General features: G+C 38.9%; 1 protein-coding gene across 1 annotated transcript in view; it reads left to right on the forward strand.

Annotated features, from left to right (window-relative positions):
* Positions 1–17,570, forward strand: part of sox2 (SRY-box transcription factor 2) — a 177,565-nt gene extending 159,995 nt beyond the window's left edge. Inside the window, exon 2 of the mRNA XM_063045658.1 lies at positions 16,518–17,570. Within this exon, the coding sequence (XP_062901728.1) occupies positions 16,518–16,570 (53 nt within the window). The 3' untranslated portion in view covers positions 16,571–17,570. The remainder of the gene's footprint in view (positions 1–16,517) is intronic.
* Positions 17,571–18,442: the final 872 nt, after the last annotated feature.

An 18,442-nucleotide genomic window follows, 5' to 3' on the forward strand; every position in this document is an offset into this window, starting at 1 on the left:
CCTTCCAATATTTATCAAGACATGGACAAGTCCAAAACATATGAATTAATGAAGCTTCTCCATTATTACATCTGTCACAGTAGGGAGATATATCCGAATAAAAACGAGATAGCTTATCCTTAGCCATATGAGCTCTGTGTACCACCCTATGCTGCTTTTTAAAGTATGGCACACACCCTTCAACTGCAAACTAGTATCCACAAATTGCTCCATATAGATGAAGGCGCTGTGTATATCCACCACAAATATGAAGGGCAGGCTGATCATGACAGCAATCACGTGCAGCATGGATTTGGTGCCCACACATCAATATGGAGGGCAGTTCTCCAGCTGATGTTGTGTCCTAACTTTGGATGGCTGAGCATCCACTCTCCAGAAGGATGGACATGTCCTTCTACAACACTCCATCTCCCCATTCCCCAAACCCCCTGTCATGTTTCAAAGGGATCATCTGCCACTTGCAGATAGATTGCTCCTTGATTCCTTCTAGAAAAGAATTCTGCAAACATTCACAATTTTCTATAATTGTTTCAAATTACAAATGTATAAATGAAAATGTTGAAATCAGTGGGCCCAAGCACTGAACCAGAATCAGAATCCTTTATTATCGCCAAGTATGTGGACACATACAGGGAATTTGATGTCGGTTTCCCTGAGCTCTCGCTGTACAGAATCAAAAAGCAAACAAAACAATACTGCAAATAATCATGAACTATATACAATGAGGTATAACTGTGTATGTACAGGTGGACTTGGTTTATAATAGACTAAAATTCAAGTGTTCATAAGACTGATGGCATACGGAAAGAAACTGTTCTTGTACCTATTTGTCCTGGCATACAGTGATCTAAAGCGCCTACCAGAAGGAAGGAGTTGGAACAGATGATGTCCAGGGTTTGATGGGTCTACAATGATGCTGCTTGCTCGCTTCCTGACACTAGATGCATATAAATCCTGGATTGAGGGCAGCTTCACACCAATAATCCTTTCCGCAGCCCTGATGGTTCTTTGGAGTCTATTCTTAGAGAACAGACTGGATTATTCCTGAATATAATTGAATCAGCAGCTCCAGAGGCAGGTTGTACTTCCTGAGTTGACGTAGGAAATACAACCTCTGCTGAGCCTTTTTGATAAGAGTGTGCGCGTTGAGTGTCCACCTCAGGTCCTGGGAGATTGTGACACCCAGAAACCTGAAGGTCTCCACAGCAGACACAATACTGTTGAGTACAGTGAGTGGGGGGAGTATTGGGGGGCTCCTCCTGAAGTCCACTCTCATCTCCACAGTCTTGAGCGTATTTAGCTCCAGATTGTTCTGACCACACCAGAGGGCCAGCCGTTCCACCACCCGTCTGTACGCAGACTCATCACCGTCTCGGATAAGGCCAATGACAATTGTGTTGTCTGCAAACTTCAGGAGTTTAACAGATGGATCCTGTGAGGTGCAGTCATTAGTGTAAAGGGAGAAGAGCAGTTGGGAGAGCACACATCCCTGGGGGGCACCGGTACTGATTATCCGGGTGCTAGAAATGATGTTCCCCAGCCTCACTTGCTGTGCCCTGTCAGTCAGGAAGCTTGTGATCCACTGACAGATGGCGGGGGAGACAGTGAGCTGGGTGAGTTTGGAGTGGAGGATTTCTGGGACGATGGTGTTGAACGCCGAGCTAAGTCAACAAACAGGACCCTCGCAGAAGTTCCTGGGTTGTCGAGGTGTTGTAGTATGTAATGCAGTCCCATATTGACTGCATCATCCACTGACCTATTTGCCCAATAAGCAAACTGCAGGGGGTCCAGCAGGGGGCCTGTGATGTCCTTCAGGTTAGTCAACACTAGTCTCTCAGAGTTGGCAACCTCTGGCAAGCTAACTCCTGCTCTGTCACTGAATCCTGCCCTAGGAGCTGGTCACTTCTTACTCATATTTCATTGAAGCTCCTACAATGATAGTCTGAATAAAGGTTGTCACTATCTTCTTCATAGGTAGGCCTTTTCTCTTCATTTAGTTCCTACTGCCCTTGTTTTGCATAGTCTTGCCTTTGTAGACAGAGAGGGCTAAGACACAATGTTCAGTCTGTCTGAACAATGATGCTATCATACTGTTTTGTTTGTCTGTGCATGTTTTGAGATCAATGTTTGGAGTTGCAGTGTACCATGTCTGGGAGAATGTGGTGAAGATTATGAGTCTTCAGTATGAATGCTGATTTAATAGATAAGTGACGGGTGCATGCTGACTTGCACAATGGCCGAGCCTAGTACTGCTAATGGTAGAATATGACACTTGAAACTTCATTTGATGACATTGATCATGATCATGTATTAAATGTGACACAGCACTGTACCCAGATACTCCTGGCAAGGTTTCTAACATTGATCACCACAGTACTATGTCTCAATAGTCCTGTGTGAGTGAGTAGAAAAATAAAGGCCTGCTTTCTCTCTTGATGCACAATGACATAGCTGGCAGAGCTGCTGCTACACAGCTCCAGTTAAAATGGGTTTACTTCTAAACTTTGGTCAGTCTGTGGGGAGTCTTTCCTATGTTCTGGTTTTCTCCCACATCCAAAGATGTGTGAGTAGTAGGCCTTTTGGCCACTGCATATTGTCCTTGGTGTATGATAATTGCTTTTGATGTATTTTGAACTTGATAAGATCTTATGTGGTAAATGGGAAAAATTGTGGAAATGCCATTGATATATAACTGGAGTGAGATGGTGTGCAGTTCAACAGACACTCTTCATCATCGGTTGGATTGAATGGTCATAATTTTCACAAGTATATGTTGCAGCACCAAACACAGATCACAAAACATGGCTGGAAATGTGTGGGTGGGTGGGGGGGACAATAAATGGGCTCGGGTAAAATTAGCCCTATGTTTGGGTTTTTGATGGTTGCTGCAAAATCAGAGGAGCAAAGGGCCTGTTTGTGTGCTGTATCCCTCTATGACTTGCTCCTTGTTTTACAATCCAAACCATTTCCTGTATATCTGCAGGTACCATCCAAAATACTAGCGCACCTCTTCTCTTGTCTCTTATGAAATTATACCGCTGCCAATTCACTCTGCCAGTGTTTAATAAGTTTGTGCCACTGGATAGATGAAATCAATGAATGAACGCACAACACTAATGGTATTAGAACTGGTACTACATTGGTGCTAAATTCTGGGCAAACACGAGAAATGAGAGATGATTCTGGTGAGTTAGGCAGAATCTAACAATGGTCGATTGTGTGAGCCTGCTTGAAAGGGAAGGAACGGAAAACAAGTGGAAGGGTTTTAAAAGTGTAATATCAAAAGTCCAGGAGCAGCAGCAGGGTGAAGGGTAAACATGGCAAGTTTAAAGACACTGGACAGATGAGAGATATTGAGGTTCTGGTCAAGAAAAAGAAGAAGTATTGGGTAAACACAAAATATTCTGCAGGTGCTGGAAATGCAGACAATGCACACAAAATAAAGGATGAAGGGTCTCAGCCCAAACCATCGACTGTTTATTTCTCTCCAGAGATGCTGTCTGACCTCCTGAGTTCCTCCAGCATCTTGTGTGTTGCATTGAGTTTAGGAGATTTGAATCCTATAAGAAGTTTAAGAGTACTCTTGTGGGAAATCTGGAGGGCAAAGAGATATGAATCTTGGCAGGGAAGGTTAAGGAAAATTCCAAGAATCCTGTAGCTACATTAAGAATTACAGAGTGGTTATGGAGAAAGTAGGTCCTCAGTGATCAGATGGGCTGTCTCTCAAGCCACAGGAGATGGGTGGAACTTTCAACAAATATTCCTCCCCAGTGTTTCCTGAGGAGAAAATCATAGTTGATCAAGAGATAAGGGAAACAAGTGTAGATGTTTTGGAGAATATTCCTATTACCAGGGAGTAGGTATTTGCAGCCTTACAATATACTAAGATTAATAAATTCCTAGGGACTGACTGAGTGTGTCTGTAGATTTTGTGGGAAGTGAGCGTGGATATAGCAGAGGCCCCTGTGGAAATTTCTCTTCATTATTAACCACTGGTGAATTTCCCAAAGAATGGAAGGTGGATAATGTTCTTCTGTTGTTTAAGAAGAATAACAAAGACAAATCAGGGAACTACAGACTGGTTAGCCTGACATTGGTAATTAGGAATTCTGAAGGAGAAGATCTAACAGCATTTGGATAGACAGTGTGTGATTAGGAGGAGTCACCATGGCTTTGTGCTTGAGAAGTCTTACTTGATGAATCTTTCAGAGTGTCTTGAAGAGGTATTTAAAAGTGCAGATGAGGGTAGGCAGAAGATGTTGTCTGTTTGGACTTTCAACAAGGCTTGCATGGTAGGCTGGTTTGTAAGGTTAAATCCCATGGAGTCCAGGGAGAGCTAACCAGCTGGGTTCAGAATTGGCTCAGAGGGAGGAAGCAGAGGGTAGTGTTGAAAGTTGTTAATTGGAATGGGGGCCAGTAACTAGTGGTGTGCTGCAAGGGTCAGTGTTCGGACCCTTGTAGTTCATTATTTATTTAAATAATTATAGCCGGTATACAATATGTGTTGTGCTCTGACTCTATTAAACCAATATAAATCATGGAAGTCAGAAAAATAAAAAAAAGAGTCCCTTTGGCTTGTTGCTTCCATGTAGTCCAAGAAGTTAATCTTAATGGTTAATTCAACTTCCTACCCTAGTAGGTTATGGCTCTTGTAAATCTCATCCAGATATATCTAAATATGCTGAAGGTTTATGTCTCCACAATGCTTTCAGGCAGTAAATTCGAGATTCCCACTCATTTTCTTAGTTCCCCTTTGATCTTTTTACCGATTAATTTGCCACCTTCAATCAATGGGTTCAGGTCATCAATCTTTAAGTACACTTTTGTAGCTATCAAATTTATACTGGAGAGATTTCCCACCAGAAAGTGGAAGGTTACAACATGTTGAAGACTGTAGCAACTTATACCATGCAAAGTTTAACATACTAATTTACCTGGTACTCAAATGAAATGTAAACTATTTATTTTATTCCAGACAGATGTTTCTGAGTAAGATATTCATTAAGCGTTTATTAATATTGTCTGTAATGCTTGTCATGTTTTTATTTGTAAGAAGAATTTGAGATTTATCCCATCGTTTTATTCTGAACTGCAGCCTTTTATCCTATGAGGAACAGAATAATTATGATCTTTAACATGTTATTTTAATTGCTCTATGCAAGACCATTCACAACTTCTTTTGCAGTACTGAGGTTCAGTAGAATAAGGGTTGAATTGATGCATTGAACTCATTATGAAATAGAACTCATTTTCTTTTTCTTTCCGAATGGACAATTTTATCTTTAATATTGCTGCATGTGTTTCAGATGTTGCAGAAGCAGTAAATAGCGTTTAGTTTCCCTTTAAATGTAATAGGGTGAGATGAGATCAATAGAGTAAAACACACAAAATGCTGGAGGAACTCAGCAGGCCAGGCAGCATCTATGGAAAAGAGTAAAAAGTTGACGTTTCAGGATGACTTGATGAATTGGGTCCTGATGAAGTGCCTCAGCCTGAAACGTCGACTGTTTACTCTCTTCCATGGATGCTGCCTGGCCTGGTGAGCTCCTCCAGCATTTTGTGTGTATTATTTTGACTTTCTGCGTCTGCTGATTTCTCTTGTTTGGGGATCAATAGAGCATTTAGTTCTATTCCCACTTTCACAGTGTCCTATCCATTCTTTCCACCACCTTTACAGTAACATATAAATACTGTATACTTTTGGCTCTCTTTCAATGTCCGAAACCTTAACTTTGACTGACTTCCTGAGTGTGTCCAGTATTTTCTGTCTCTATTTCAGATTTTCAACACCTGCAGTTTCTTTGATTATCATTTGTGTTTTGTCTTGTGTGTGTGTGAGAGAGATTTTAGTAACAGTGAGATACAATAACTTGCATTTATATGGTAAAATAAATATCACAAATATCCTTATCAGGAATATAATCAGACAGAGAATTGGAACTGCAAAATAAGAACAATTTGAGGGACATCATGAAAACAGGGAGTGAGGTGGAAAGGGAAAGATGCTTGTGGAAAGAATTCCAGAGCACAGGCCTGACTTTTCTGAAAGCACAGTCACCAATAATAAGTGGATGGAAAGGGGAACATCTATTCTTGGCATATAATTATATTTTAATGAGTTCTCATGTGATCAAAATATCCCTTAAATTAATAACTCCTATCCTAAGAAAAAGTATGAAAATCACTTTTAAAATCAGTTATTTGCTATTGTAACCAGGCAAATCTTTAAAATGGGGTATTAATCTAACTGATTTATAATCCATCAACCTTGTTAGTCCATCTCAATTTGCAATCTGACACATGCAATTAAATTACTGAGATAACAATTTGTGTCAAACGAAGATATTTGCTTAAAATCAGAACTCCTGTATTCACTGAAGCTTGTAATGAATAATTCTGATAAATTCTAAAATATGGATTATAAATTACTGTTGCATAAATTGGCCCTTCATTACTGCAGTTATTACAAATTTTGAAGTAATAGAAACAAGAAATGAAGCAGGATGAAATTCCATGAGCAATATATTTTTCACCGCTCTCATGATGTTCATTTCCCAGCAACAATCTCTTTCAGGCCACAGGATTAGCCATAATTATTTTTAACAACAGTTCTGCTCCTTTAGAGGCAGCAGCCTCTGGAGCCAAAATGTAGTTCTGTCTGGGGTGCTTGTTTCCATACAAACCCCCATCTGGTGTCTCTGGCAAGAAGTGATGAACCCTTCCCAATGAAACTGGATATTTGGAATGGTGGGCTGGTCAGGGATTTGGAGAAATGACCTTTTAGTTGATTGTAAGGGTTCCAGCGTGTGCAATGATAAGCCAGGTAAGGAGAGGTTAAAAGGGGTTAACTGGGTTTACTGGCTTTGACGATCGGTTGAAATAATGCAAAACCAGAAACACAGCTTTCCACCCTCCTCAGAGCACCTAAGCTTTAAAATAAAGAAATACTGGCAGGGTTTGAGTCTTCCAGGCGGAGAGAGTTTATGTGTCAACATGTTTTAACTGTGTGGAATCCTCTGAGTTGCCTGTTCTTTTTTTAAGTACCTTGCAATTCAGAGTCAGTGTGCAGCCAATTGCTCTTCATTCCTCTATCAAAACAAATGGAATAGCCAGACGAATGTTAACCAGTTAAAAAGCATCCAACACAGGAAACTTTATAGTAAATAAATCATTGTCCAGTATGTTTCTCATTGATACCTCTGGCGAAGTTATTTTATTTTGAGGGAGATCTCGGATATTGACAGCTGTTAGTGGCTGCCGTCATCCTTTTCCCTTGTCCTTTTTGTTTGCCACCATCGTCTCATGGAAAAGAAGAAAATAAATATTGAGATTAATCTAATTTCCTCTGAGCTCAGCCAGGAAGTGATTGTTGCCCTAGAGCCAGATCAGAATGATAATCACAGAGAGGGAGGGAGGGAGGGAGGAAGCCTGTGAGTCACCGAGATTAAACACCTGTAACCATCAACACTGCAGGCCACACAGGTAGCCAGATCTTGGCACCTCCAATTTAATATTTGCCCAGTAGAACATGATGCAAATAAAATTTAAGATAAAACCAGTTCTAATTTTTCACTTTGCCTGAATGAATGATACATGCCTTTACACATATGCTTAGACTGTGAGCATACAAACAGATCATTTAAAGCCTAGCCTTAATCATAAGAGACATCCTAACATTCTCATGAAGTATGTCTTGTAAAGCCCTATGTTTATTGACTGAGCCAACACATTGAGGGAAAAGCAGCCCAAGAGAATGGAGGCATTTGTAGTGACCTTGCTTTCAAACCAGGTCACAAACTGAGGGCAATTTTACCAAAAAAAAAAGCATGAATATTTGTACTGATATCAAAGACAGTAAGCCAATTCATCTGTTTGTGTGGTTATTTACCCATTTAAAAGAGAATAATGAACTTTGGTAAAATGTTGCACTCATTTTTGTTATTAAACTCCAATTATTTATTCAGCACCAGTTCAGTCCAAATTATAATGAACTTTAGAAAAGGGTAGGTTTATCATTGCGTTCAGAAATGGATAGTGTTGCCCAACTATTTGCCAGAGAACATGGGTATGGTGGTCATAGCCCAGAGAACTAAAGGATAAGAAACAATGAGTTCCACAGCAATCAATATTTAGAGGGGTATAAAGGACTAACAGTGCATGAGTAGGCTTTGACTTTGTATGGAGTAAACTGTTGTGTCTGGTATCTGATGACATAATCAAAGACCTGTCCTCAAGTACACACAAGTGGCAGTGAGGATCACCAGAATTTTCGACTCTTATGTCATTGAGATCCTATATTCGCTCAATTGGATCTTCCCATGTATTAACCAAAATAATATCCTTCTCCATTAAGGAAATAACTAAAGTATCACTGTGCAAGTAACTGTGCATTTCATACATTTCAATATTCAACAGAGTAAAAATAGATTTTTTTCTCAGTTAAGGGTTTTTTTTTGTAAAAAGCCAATGTTTGTCAACTTTGAGAGGGTGGTGCTGATCCACCTTCTTGAGTCAGTGCCATTGTTTTTGTTGAAGGTACTCCTGTAAAGTTTCTGGAGAGGGATTTCTTATATTTAGACCCAGTAACAAAACATGAATACCAATATTGTTGCAAGTCAAGACAATAACACGAAGGGCAACCCGCAGGAAATGAGATGTTCTTGATATCTGAATTTTTGTTTGTTTGGGAGGTGGAGTAGCCTAGGTAACTGATCATGGTGTATTGTGCAGCCAGTATACAATGATGGTGAAAGGAATGAATGTTTAGAGTGTTTCAACATCTTCTAATTGCATTGACTTGGTAAACATTATCCATACTTTTTGGATGCTGCAATCATCCACTCTGGTACAGAGAACCCCATCATGCTCTTGCAATTTATAAATTTGTAAACATATTGCAGTTTGTCCAAGGATTCCTGTCTTCAGGCAAGTAACAGTACTTATGTGGCAGGTCCTCATGTTTATAGTAAATGACTTCCTCAGTCTGTTGATGAAAGGGGTCTTGACAATGTTGAATCCATTGAATGTCAAGGATTGTTGCTTGTTGGACTTCTTTAGTACTTGCTTAGCAGAGCTGCAGAGATTTGATGTGATCTGCTGATTAAGATTTTGCTTATTGCTCTCCATTGCATGCTGTTTTACTGTTCAATGTGCATTTTGTCCAGTGTTAGAACCTTGCGAGGTTGGCATCTCTTTTTGGAGGACACCAGGTGCTAATTCTAGCATGCCCTTTGGCACTCAATGAATCCTTGATAAAAAGGTAAAGTGAGGAATATGCCAAGCCCTGAATATATCAGGTAGAATACAGTTTTGCTGCTGCTGATCACCCAGAGTTCTGCTAGGATGCACACCTTTAAATCAAAAGATCTGTTTTGAATCTATCTCATTTAGTCCAAATGTGTGGCTCCACACAGCATGATCTCGTTTGACTTATTAGCACTAGGACATTGTCCACTTAGTAAATAAATTGTTAGGAAGTTCACAAGTAAGAGGAATATAATTTCAAAAAAATGGGCAAACCATTAAAAATGGAGATGATGGGTAATGATCGAACTGAATAAATATTTTGCATCAGTCTTCAGTGTGGCAGACACGGGCAGTATGGTGGAAGTTGCAGGTGTGAGGGGTCATGAATTGTGTGAAGTTACCATAACTAATGAGTAGTTTCTTGGGAAACTGAAAGGTCTGAGGTAGATAAATCCCCTGGATCAGATAGTGTACATCACTGAGTTCCGAAAACGAGGCATTAGTAATAATCTTTCAAGAATCACTAGATTCTGGAATGGTCCGGAAGACTGGAAAATTGTAAATGTCACTCCACTCTTCAAGAAAGGAGAGAGGCAGAAGAAAGGAAACTATAGGTTACTTAGTCTGACCTCAGCGGTTGGGAAGATGGTGGACTCAGTTAGTAAGGATGAGCTCTCAGGGTACTCGGAGGCACACGATAAAATAGGCCATAGACCGCATGGTTTCCTCAAGGGAAAATCTTGCCTGAAAAATCTGTTGGAATTTTTTGAAGTAGTAGCAAGCAGGATAGACAAAGGAGAATCGGTTGGTGTTGTGTACTTGGACTTTCAGAAGGCCTTTGCCAGGGTGTCTCACACAAGGCAGCTTAACAAGCTACAAGCCCATGGTATTACAGGAAAGATTCTAGCATGGATAAATCAGCAGTTGTTTGGCAGGAGGCAAAGAATGGGAATAAAGGGAGCCTTTTCTGACTGGCTGCCAGCGACTAGTGGTCTTCCATAGGTTTATTCCCCTTATCTTTGAAAGGATGTGCTGAAACTGGAGAGGGTTCAAAGGAGGTTCATGAAAATGATGTCAGGATTGAATGTCATATGACGAGAGTCTGATGGCCCTGGACCTGTATTCGCTAGATTTCAGAAGAATGAGGGGTGATGTCATTGAAACCTATTGAATGGTGAAAGGCCGTGATAGAGCGGATGTGGAGAGGGTGTTTCCTATGCTGGGAGAGTCTAAGACCAGAGGACACAGCCTCAGAATAGGGGAGGAAGACCTTTCAGAACAGAGAGGAGGAAGAATTTCTTTAGCCAGATGGTGGTGAATCTGTGGAATTCTTTGCCACAGGCAGCCATGGAGGCCAAGTCTTTATGCATATTAAAGGCAAAGGTTGATAGATTCTTGATTGGTCAGGGCATGAAGGGATACAGGAAGAAGACAGGAGATTGGGGCTGAGAGGAAAATTGGATCAGCCATGATGAAACGGTGGAGCAGACTCGATGGGCCAAATGGCCTAATTCTGCTCCTATATCTTATGGTCTTATGGTCTAATTTCTTCTCTCAGACAGCCAATACTCTATGGTTTTCTGTTCCAGCGAACGATGAGGCGGATTTATTAAATATATTTAAGGCAGAGCTTGACAGATGTTTGAATGTCAAATAAGTTCAGGTACGTGGGGGGAGTGAAAGAAGCTAATGCTGAGGCTAAGATTATATTAGCCATGATCATACTGAATAGCAGAGTAGGAGGGGCTGATTGGCTATCTCCTGCTCCTTATCCTTATGTCAGTGATAATAAATCAGATTCTGATTCTGTCCTTATATAACATCAATTACTCTCATTTGTAGATTTTTACAGTTTCAAGAATTCAACTCACTTACCTTTTGTCAAAAGAAGCCTTGCCTTGTGATGTTTCCTTTGGGTAGTGTATTATTTTCTGTACAATTTCTGACCTCCAGCAGAAGATATTATAGTGTATTGTGTTTAATTTGTACAGGTCTTTAATATGTTTACTTCTTGAGATTTTCCTTGTTTCTTCCACATTTCTTCATATTGCATGGCTTTTATCGTCAGTCCACATTCTCCTTAAAGTGGTAACCCTAAGGGGAGCAGCAAACCCGACGGGTAATCTCATACATTCCCTTAATCAGTCTGACCACCCATGTGTCAGGACTTCAAAAGAAAAATACTTAGGTCCTTTAACTGGAATGATATATCTCATAAATTTGATTTTCTTTAACGTTCTTTTTCCCCATCATGGTTTCTCTAAACTAAACTGCATCTTTTGCTCTTTTCATGTCTTCCACATTATTCACTATAACCCACATCATATTGTGCAAGTATAAGACACCTTTTTGATATGTTTGAAATAAGAATCACACGTTTGTCCAGTGTAAGGCTTCTCCTATTTAACTAATTTCTTCATCAAGAATTACCATGCAAATTAATATATTTTATAAATGTTACAACTTTTCTTTATAATAATCTATTAACAATGTTACCAACCTGAAGAGGATTAACAGGCATTTTGAACTTTGTCTTTTTAAAAATAGTTTTCGCTCTGTAGGTATGGAGTAGAAGGATATTTTCATTTTATTTCTTGGATGGCAAACTATTGTGGAGCAGATTGCTGACCATAATAATGAAAGTGAAAACTGGGGCAGTCCAAACCAACATCCGTCTACTCCCGCAGTTTACAGTCCAAGCAGTGAAGGTGAAAATTACTCCTATTAACTTTGTGACATTTATATCAATTAACCTGCTTGAGAAGTGTTAAAGATCATTATTAACAGCATTCTTCACATCTCAATTGGCTGCTAGACTCTAAACAAATGGCTAAAGAAAATTTGTTATTTGGAATTATGTCATGATGTTTTTAATGTACCTAAGTGGGATAAGTAACACGTAAGCAGAGCACTTTGCAATTGTGTTTTGAATTTGTCAGTGTTTCTTCAGAATCATTAGGAAACATGTTCTTTGCTTTGACTTACATGGTTGTAGGAAATTCAGAGTTGAGAGGAATGAACTGAAATCCAAAATAGTGGGGAAAAAAAGGGAAGAATTACCGTGCAGGGTCTTGACCTGGAGTGCTGACAATTCCTTTTTCCCCAAGACTGCCACTTGATTCACTGAGCTCCTCCAACAGGTTGTTACCCAGATTTCAGTGTCTACACTGTGCTGTGTCACCGAACAAATTTGGCATTATTGTATTGCCATGATCTTGGAGAAATGGCAGCAGCTTCACCCAGAATTTTAGGCCTCCCTTGATTACACAGAAAAACTTGATGGCCTTGTTTTAGGGTTCTCCCAAGTACGCTGTGCAGTAGCAAAGCAGATTTGTTCCTTTTCTAGCAATTGGAGAAATTTCTAGCAGTTCTGGACTGAACCTTTGCCAGGTTAGATTGAGTGCAGGAGCAATTTGTTTGAATGGAGAAAAATGACTTATTAATTTTAATTTGTTGGATTGTTTAGCTATGTGTCTTATTTACTTTAGAGCTTTAAGTCTTAAATTTTTAATTAAAATCTAATTATTTTAAAGTTAATTGTTTATTTGATTTGATATTTTGATTAGTTGTTACATTACATGTTTATTGCCTTTCCAAAGCATTTCCTGTTCTGCTTTATCATTTGGGAAAGTCTGCAATGGGGGCTTTGCAGACTGTCAATTGGTATCTGCTTTTTTGTGGGTTTTGCTTATTCTAACTGGCCCACAAAATGAAATTATGTTTCATTAGACCACCATGCATTGTCACTTTGTTTTCGGAAAGGCTTAGGTCAGTAAGTTGATTCCATCAGTTCTAGTAAAAATAAGATCATACCCATTTTATAGATTAGGGGTAAGGCAGGCCAGCCAACAAGACTGATCATCAGTGACTTTTATCTTAACTTGCAATTATTAGATCAACCACATCTCCCAAATTTCCTCTTCAGTAAGTTCAAGAGAAACAAAATGGCAGAAATTCATTTAAATGTGAACAGGTCTAATGCACCCAGATTTGTGTCATCGAAAAAGTTAAGTTTGTGAAAGAGGAGGGTAATAGGAGACTCCAAGGTGTTGTCAGCTGGTGGAGTGTTTGAGTAGTTAAAGTCTGAAATCAGATGCTGAGAATTGTGAAGGCTTACACTTTGGTAGGAAGAATGAGAAGAGGCCACATAACCTGGAAGGCACAGTTCTGGTAGGATACAGAAACAAGGGACTTTTATGCATAGTTAAATGAAAGTCGAATGGAACATAGGTTAGGAAAATTGTTAAAAATACAGAATTCTGAATTTTATATGAAACAGTATAAAGTACAAAAACAAGGAATTCTGAGGAACATTAGTAAAACATTGCTTCAACTCAGCTGGAGTATTGTGCTTGGTTCTAGGTGCCTTGCGTAACGTAAGGTGTAAATGTTTTAGAGAGGGTGTAGATGAATTACTAAAATTAGTCTATGAATAAGGGACTTTAGCTATTAGTTGGAATGAAGAATGGAGTAATTTTGAAAATATTGGTTAGAGTTGTTAAGATCATGAAAAGTGTTGGAATTGGCATATAGATGACAGAAAAATAGAGGGCTATGTGGGAAGAAAGGACTGGATTGATATGAGAGTAGGTTAAAAGGTTGGCACGACATCATGTGCCGAAGAGCCTGTACTGTGCTGTAATGATAATGTCTATGTTCTATATAGACAGAGCATAAAGAGAAAAACTGTTTCTGTTGTCAAAGGGGTCAAAGATTAAGGGATAAAATCAAGGTGATTAACAAAAGAACTAAAAGTGACATGAGGAAAAAAACCATGCAGAATGAATGGTTAAATCTGAAGTAAGTTGGCAGAGGTAGCTCTGGGACCATATTAATAGTTCACAAGGGAGCCGAATCATTATCTGAACAGAAAGAATTTGTCGGGCTTTGGGAAGAGGGTGGGAGAGTGGAACCAGCTGGATTATTCTTGCATAGACCCAGCATTGACTGAATGAGTCAAATAACCTCCTACTGTGCTGTAACCATGCTGATATTATGTGATTTTACTTTAAGCATGACATCATTTTTCCTGACAGCATGACTTTCTCGAAAGACGAATTAGCCATATTGCAGAGTGTGTTGCTACAAGTGGAGTAATTTTTCCAGTGGAATTTAATCTGCACCATGTTTGCTCAAAAATAATATTTATTTTCCATTTAAATTATTAATAGCATGTGTAGCATACTTTCTTGCTAAGAAGCTTAGTAGGACTAAAGCCTTTTGAATGCAATTAAGGCTATCGTAATTGGGCTGAAATTGTATCTGCATTTATGTTCATGTGTGTTTATTTATCTGAGAGCCACTCAAAGTTCAAAGTTCAAAGTAACTTTTATTATCGGAGTCCATATATGTCACTATATACAACACTGAGATTCATTTTCCTGTGGGCAGGCTCAGCAAATCTATAGAATAGTAACTATAACAGGATCAATGAAAGATGAAGTAGAGTGCAGAAGACAACAAACTATCCAACTGCAAATATAAATATATAGCAATAAATAATGAGAGCTTGAAATATCAAGGTTAAGAATCTTTAAAGTGGGAACATCACAATGGAATAAAATGAAATGGAAGGAATAATTGTCAGAAACACTCAAAAGGTTGGCCAGCATCTGTGGAGAGAGAAAAGTAGAGTTACCATTTCAGGTTGATGACTTTTCATAAGAACTAGGAAATGTTAGAACTAAAGCTAGGTGCAGACAAAAAGGAGAGTGAGGAAAGTATGAAACAGAAAGTGTCTGACATGGCAGAAGGCAGCAGAGATTAAATAACAGCAGGCTGAAGGATTCGTGAGAATAAAGGTTGTAATTGGGATCCAAAGTCTGGAGGAAGTGCAAATGTAGAGTAATTATCTGACTAATGGGAGTGTAGTAAATGCTGGGAATCTGAGAAAAAGAACACTAGAATATTGATTATCTTAAATGATTAAACTCAGTATTGCAATGTGCCTGGCTAAGCTGCTGCATACATTCAGCTTCATTAGAACAGTCCAGGAGTGAGTCAGAGAATTAATGTGACAAGAGACTGAAAATTCAAGGAGGACTGAATGCAAGAATCCCAGGTGGACCTGACTTAGATTCCATAGGCTGAAAGGTCTCCTTCTGCATCATAATGAAATATGAGAAAGTGGTTAGCCAATCAATGTAAAGACCACATTGTGAGCAGAAAATGCAACATATCAAAATCAATGTGCAAATACATTTCTCTTTCACCTAGAAAGGGGGCTTGCTGAACTGGCTATTGGAGGGAGGGGAGGTAAAGGAGAGGGTGTATCATCTCTTTACCTCCTTTACCTCCTCTCCCTCCAATATCCAGAAGGGGAGTGGGTTTTGGGAAAGATAGAGAAGTTCACCAAAAATCCCAGATGAAATGGTTCCTTAGGAATGCTGAAAGGGAAGAAGAAAGATATATCCCTCTAGTATGCCATTATGTTGAAGAAATTCAAAATTTCGTCTGCTGAAAGCTGTGGTGGAAAATGAGAGTAAAGGGACCCTATCCTGGTTCTAGATGTGTGGAGGAAGGATGAGATCAGACATGCAAGGAATGTAATGGGCACAGTTGATGGATGCCAATTTCTCAGCAACCCCTCATGTACTGGATGATCTGTCTCACAGACAGGTTTCTGAATCCAGAGATCTTTCAGGACTTGAATCCTCACATTAAATATCTGCTCACAGCAGATCAGATGTTTCCTCCTGGATCATCTGCCTTCTTGCCCTTTTCCATGATTGTGGGAGGGAATATACATTTGATGAAAAGGGAAGACAAATTAGAAACACTGGTCTGGAAAGTGAAATCAGCAGAACAAATGTGATAGAAATAGAGGGACAGAGAGAATGAAATTAAATCTTTATCAGAAGCAAGTTGGGAGAAAGTATGGGTGTAATGAATGTGTGGTCACCCTTGTGTCCATAGTGTATATAGATGAGTTTTGCCACTGTGGTTATATATACCTCACCAAACATTTAGTTAAATCATTTGTTGATGTCAGAAGCCGATGTGTTTTTTTCCCCTTGAGCATTGAAATGATTCTGATTAGAAAGCAGCCAGTTTCAAAGTTGATCCAAAGTTTTATGTTAGTTTAACTAGTGTTCTAATTTTCAGTACTTGAACTTTTCAAAGTAGCATCAATACATTTCAGTAATACAATGATCTTCTTCGTGTCTTAATCTTGATTAATGAGAACAGCCTTGTAATTGCAGATAGAAGGCTGTGATATTCATAGATAATCTAATCTCTGATTGCATCTCTTCCTTCCTCTTTGCATGCAGGTGTCTGGTCCAACCTGTTGGATGAGTCTGTTTGCACAAGACGTCGCAGATGAGGGTCTTACCCATTCATGGCTGATTGCACACAGCACAGAACACAGGTTACCACGCCAAACCGCTGAGACACACAGGTGTGAGCAATCAGTGCAGATCAGCATTAATCCTCAGACACGGGAATACTTTCAGCAGAGGAAAACTCAGCTGCATACTTTCAAACCAATGAACTGCATCAAACCTGGCTGTAGGCAGTCTTTCTGTGTGCTGCTAAATATATAATACAGATTAACTGTGAACATAATGTGTATGTTGATCTCTGAAATTATTAAGTTACCTTTTGTTGTTTAACCTTTTTTTAAACTAAAAAAAATAATTTCCCCCATCAAGGATTTATTTAGAGATATGTCTATTTTTGAAAGTTGAACAATCAAAATTTGGGATATATATGTATTGATATCAATAACTTCCTTAACTGGAAATTCATTGTATATTTATATACTTCAATTTCTCTATTCACATATATCCTTAATTATTTGTCCTCTTCAAATTAACGACTGTAATTCTCAGCTGGTATAATCCTATTTAGAAAGGATAGAAAGTTACAGTCATACATACTTTACCTCAGGACACAGAGCATACGTGACAACTGAACAAAACGGGCACTTAGACTGAGGTCTCATCGGGATTCTTCTCAGTGAGACTCCAAGTGCATGAACAATATTCTTGATTTATGTTACAATCGCAAAACATGGTGAGTCTGGAAAGCAAACTGCTTCTTTGAGACTTAAGCATTTTCTGTTTATTGTTTTATTTGTGGTTTTGTATTTTAAAACAATCCAGAACATTTGATCCAATTATCAGAAAGTAAACTAATGATCATGGAAATTTTATAAAATCAAATATCAAAATGTAAAATAGATGTATTGAGCTGAAACAAATAAATAAAATTGTTTCTCATAATATTCCTTAGTCCTTTCGTGTTTAGGTAAGTCTTTATCAGGAGATACTGTATATTGAAAACTGGATGAGAAACCAACAAACTTCTTGACTCAAGGATTTAATTAAAATCATGAAACAGGAGAAAAATAGTAAGGTGGTTTTGTTCTTATTTATTTGAAGATGGCCAACATACTCATTTTATGTAGCTGAATAATAATGTTTCTAGAAACATAATGGCATTAATTTTCAGTTCATTGTATTAAATTTTATTCCAATATTTGTAATTTAAAATTTGTAGGGTTTCTGATGGAGTTTAAGTAAGATATTCAGATATGATCAGTCAAAACTACACAAATGAATTAAGACCATACGATATAGGAGCAGAAGTGGGCCATTTGGCCCATCAAGTCTGCTCTGCCATTCAATCATGGGCTGATCCAATTCTTCAGGTCATCCCCACTCCCCATACCCTTTGATTCCCCTGGCTAATCAAGAACCTGTCTATCTCTGCCTTAAATGCACCTTGGCCTCCACAGCCGCTCATGGCAACAAGTTCCACAGATTTGCTACCAGCTGACTAAAGTAATTTCTCTGCTTCTCTGTTCTAAATGGACGTCCTTCAGTCCTGAAGTCATGCCCTCTTGTCCTAGACTCCCCTACCATGAGAAATAACTTTGCCATATCTAAACTGTTCAGGCCTTTTAACATTTGGAATATTTCTATGAGATCCCCCCTCATTCTCCTGAACTCCAGGGAATACAGCCCAAGAGCTGCCAGATGTTCCTCATATACTTATACTTTATACTTTATTGTCGCCAAACAATTGATACTAGAGCGTACAATCATCACAGCGATACTTGATTCTGCGCTTCGTACTCCCTGGAGTACAAATCGATAGTAAATATTAAAAATTTAAATTATGTATCATAAATAGGAAATAGAAAAGGGAAAGTAAGGTAGTGCAAAAAAACCAAGAGGCAGGTCCGGATATT

Source organism: Mobula hypostoma, chromosome 4, assembly GCF_963921235.1.
Source record: "Mobula hypostoma chromosome 4, sMobHyp1.1, whole genome shotgun sequence".
Lineage (NCBI taxonomy): Eukaryota > Metazoa > Chordata > Chondrichthyes > Myliobatiformes > Myliobatidae > Mobula > Mobula hypostoma.